General features: G+C 44.2%; 1 protein-coding gene across 1 annotated transcript; it reads right to left on the bottom strand.

Moving 5' to 3' along the window:
* Positions 1–292: 292 nt before the first annotated feature.
* Positions 293–890, bottom strand: GP9 (glycoprotein IX platelet). Its single transcript, XM_021530487.2, has one exon. It carries the CDS (start codon positions 887–889, stop codon positions 293–295), a length of 597 nt encoding a protein of 198 aa, XP_021386162.2. The 5' UTR covers position 890.
* Positions 891–3,460: the final 2,570 nt, after the last annotated feature.

Below are 3,460 nucleotides of genomic sequence, written 5' to 3'. Positions count from 1 at the left end.
GGGTGGAAATCTTCTTTCTATAAAGGCTGAGAATCCAGTGGGAAAATGTTAAGTTAAATGATTTTTAAAAATGTGGAAACTGCTCTTCATATGAGCAGATGGCAGCAGGGTGAAACTTGCCTGTCCAAGCCTTACCAAGCTTCTTTTTGGACAAAAATTAAATCCAGCTTGCCTGAGGACCCAGACTTTGGGCTTTTCTAGCATTGACTATTCAAACCAGTGCTATCAGTGCTTTTGCTTTTTTGTTGTGGAGGAGTTTGGAGTTTCTGCCAGGCTGGTGGCAGGAAGGAGCTCACAGTACCTTGTGTGTTTTGGGGATGTTCCTCCTCAGCCGCCGCCTCCTGAGGCTGAGCTGGCACACCAGCTTTTTGGAGAACTTCAGAGCCCATGCCACTAAAAGGAGGGTAATTATCGCCCCAGCAATTAAAGCGAGGTCTCTCCAGAAGAACTGGAGACACTTGGTTGGGAGAAGCCTGGTACAAACGCCCAGATCATTCCCAGTCAGCTGCCCCAGGGCCTTCATCCTCAGCCGAGCGGGGCTGGCGCACCTGAGGCGGGCGAGCGCGGGCGCGGAGAAATCCTGCAGCCAGAGCTTCAGGTACAGGATGTGACAGTCGCAGTGCCACGGGTTGTCCCAGAGCTGCAGCTCCTGCAGGTGGCCCAGGCTGTCCAGGGCTCCGGCGGGGATGGCGGCCAGGCTGTTGTTGTGCAGGCGCAGGCTGCGGGTCAGGCGGGGCAGGGCGGGCAGGGCGCGCAGCCCCCGCGAGCTGCAGTCCACCCCTGTCCCCCAGGGCTCCCCCAGGGACCAGCAGCTGCACGGGGATGGACAATCCTCGGCCAGGGCCCTGGGGAGCAGCAGGGCACAGCCCAGCACCGCCAGCAGCTCCATCTGCAGCTGCACAAAAAACAAGTGAGGCTTATTACCATGGTTCTGAGAGCAGAGCCACAGCAGTTAATTCTTCCCCAGGTTTGGGTTTCTGTCAGTCTCAGACTCAGTCAAAGTTTCTAACTGGGCAGAAGCCTGAGAAAGTGCTGAAAAGAATGTAAATTCTTTATCTCTCTTGTTGTTCGCATTGTTTATAGTTAAGTTCTACCACTGTGTGTCATTCACTGCACACCAATAGTTGAGGTGTTTTCACTTCAGGACCAATGGAGTTGGTCTACACAAAATTCTGTATGAAGAGCGACGCATTTTGAAATAAATCAATTATAATCTCAGCCTTCTGAAGTGGAGTCATCTCGTTCCCATCCTGCCTCAACAATGTCAGGTTTCTGGAGTAAAATCTTTGTTCTTTTTTTTGGAAGAGGTTTTACAAAGACTTCTGGGAGCCAGAGAGGAGTTTGATAAGAAGATCCATGTTTACCCTGAAAGAATTTTCTACCAAGCACATTGACATACAAACCAAGAAAGAAAGAAGGATGAATGAGAGAAACCTGCAACTTCCTATTCCAATAAGTACTTTGCTTGTCTCTTGTGACCAGTGAGTCAAGTGTAAACTTAGGTGCGTTGTCAGAATGTAGAAAAAGCATGCATGCTAGAATAAAAACAGGCTCTGAAGCCTTCTGGAAATGGAGCGTGTTGCTTTGCATTGTCTCCATCTCAACTATGACAAATCTTTAGCTTTCTGTACGTCCCACAGAACCACTCTCCCCAACTTCTGCATAAACACTGAAGACAAAGCACAGTTCTTCCCTTCCCTTCCCTCTCTGGTTCATTGTTTTCCCTTCATAATTGTACAAAAGCTATCACTGATCAAAATTCTGGGGCAGAATGTCACCAGGAAATGACAGGAAAAATCAGTTTCGTTTTAGGCAAAGGTTTCTATTCTGCTTCCATATATTAATAGATCTAGTGTTAAAATTGTGTGTTTAAACCAGTTTTCAAAATGAAATTTAAGGGATTGAATAATTGTAGATGTCTGAAAGTCTTCTTTCTTTCTGAAGCTGAAATACTCAACTCTCCTATGTATTTGTCAGTGAATTGACAAATACTCTGTTGTTCCTCTTTGTATCCTGTGCCACCCGTTGCTTATATTCTTTTCCACATTTTCTTCTATAACTGCCCAGACTGAACTCTGCTCTTGATATTGCCTTCTATATTGTGGTTCTACCCACCTCCCCCACTCCCAATTTTTTTTTGTTTGGATGGTTCATGAACAAATTTTTAACATTGGTACATACACTACATTTTGTTTTGTCCATCCTTAAAGCCTATTTTAGCCATTAAGATAAACTGAAATCTAGGATTGGGTATTCTGAGTATCTTTGCTCTGAAGCCAGATACTCATCTGTGATCTTTCAAGAAATCTACCAGAGCTCTTTTTCCCAAAGTAAACATCTTAGAAAGACAGACTAGGGCAGCTGGCTAAAATAAGTTAAATGATATTTATGGAAAAGACATCTCTTCTGATTAAATGCAGAAACAGCAAGAAACCCAAACTCAAACAGAAACAAGAACTGTGGCAGAAATGCAGAAGGGAGAGCTGGGGAGGTGCCTGGCTGACACTTACCCTGTTTGGCCCCTCCTGGTCCCTTTCCCTGTGCCTGCAGAAGTGCTGGAGTGTGGATGGCAGGGCAGGCTGAGTGCTCAGAGTCCCCCAGGAACTGTGGCAGATGAGCTTTTTCCTCTGCAGGATGGGGCAGCATCCCAGAGCTGCTATTTATGGCTGTGCTGTGGCATAAATTGCTTGGGGTGGGTCTTGTGCTTGCTGCAGACAATAGGAAATGCTTTGGGATTTTTGTTTTGTTCCTAATTAATTTTTTGCTATTGCATCTGACAGTATCTGGAAAAACTCATCTGAAATTTGTGGTTTTTTTTTATCTCCGGAAAATCTCAATGTATAAAAGTTAGTTTGGGCCTGACCTGCTGAGACACATAAGCCCCAGCAGATGAGGGAGATAAGTTAGCCTGTGAAATTGAGTTTTTCTGTATTGGTCAGCCAGGTTTGTTTAATATCTGCCTTCTCACCATTTCAATAAAAATTGTAAAAGCACACCATAACATCAAAATAACCATGATAGTCAGGTGACATCATTAAGGGATAGAGAAAGACAGGAATAGAGAAAGGAAATATTAATGCCATTGAACTGAAATAGATGAAATTGTGTTGAAGTCACCCAAAATATAGCATTTAACTTTGGTCACATGTGTTCAAAAATGATAATTCCAACTAGTGAAAGGAAGATTTCTGAAATATCTGTGTGTATTTGGCTGCAAAGCCAGTAAATTAGGGTCATACAAGTTTGTAATGCACATGTACCCATTCACCTAAACAAAGAATGCCATGTCTGTGTGAAGGGAAGGCAAAAATAGGAGTTATTTTTCACTTTTGATTGGGTATGCAAAGTTTTGGATATAAGTTTTCCTTTGCTTATTTACCAGCCATGAACACAGAAGAATTCCAATGGCAGCTGGCATTTGGAAACACATCTGGTTGTGGGTCTGGTATTCCATTCAGGC

Source organism: Lonchura striata, chromosome 12 (genome assembly GCF_046129695.1).
Source record: "Lonchura striata isolate bLonStr1 chromosome 12, bLonStr1.mat, whole genome shotgun sequence".
Lineage (NCBI taxonomy): Eukaryota > Metazoa > Chordata > Aves > Passeriformes > Estrildidae > Lonchura > Lonchura striata.
The sequence above is the reverse complement of the archived record's forward strand: the minus strand, read 5'-3'. Positions and strand labels throughout refer to the sequence as shown.

Coding starts and splice junctions, on each gene's coding strand:
- GP9 (XM_021530487.2), bottom strand. CDS start 889: ATGGAGCTGCTGGCGGTGCTGGGCTGTGCCCTGCTGCTCCCCAGGGCC.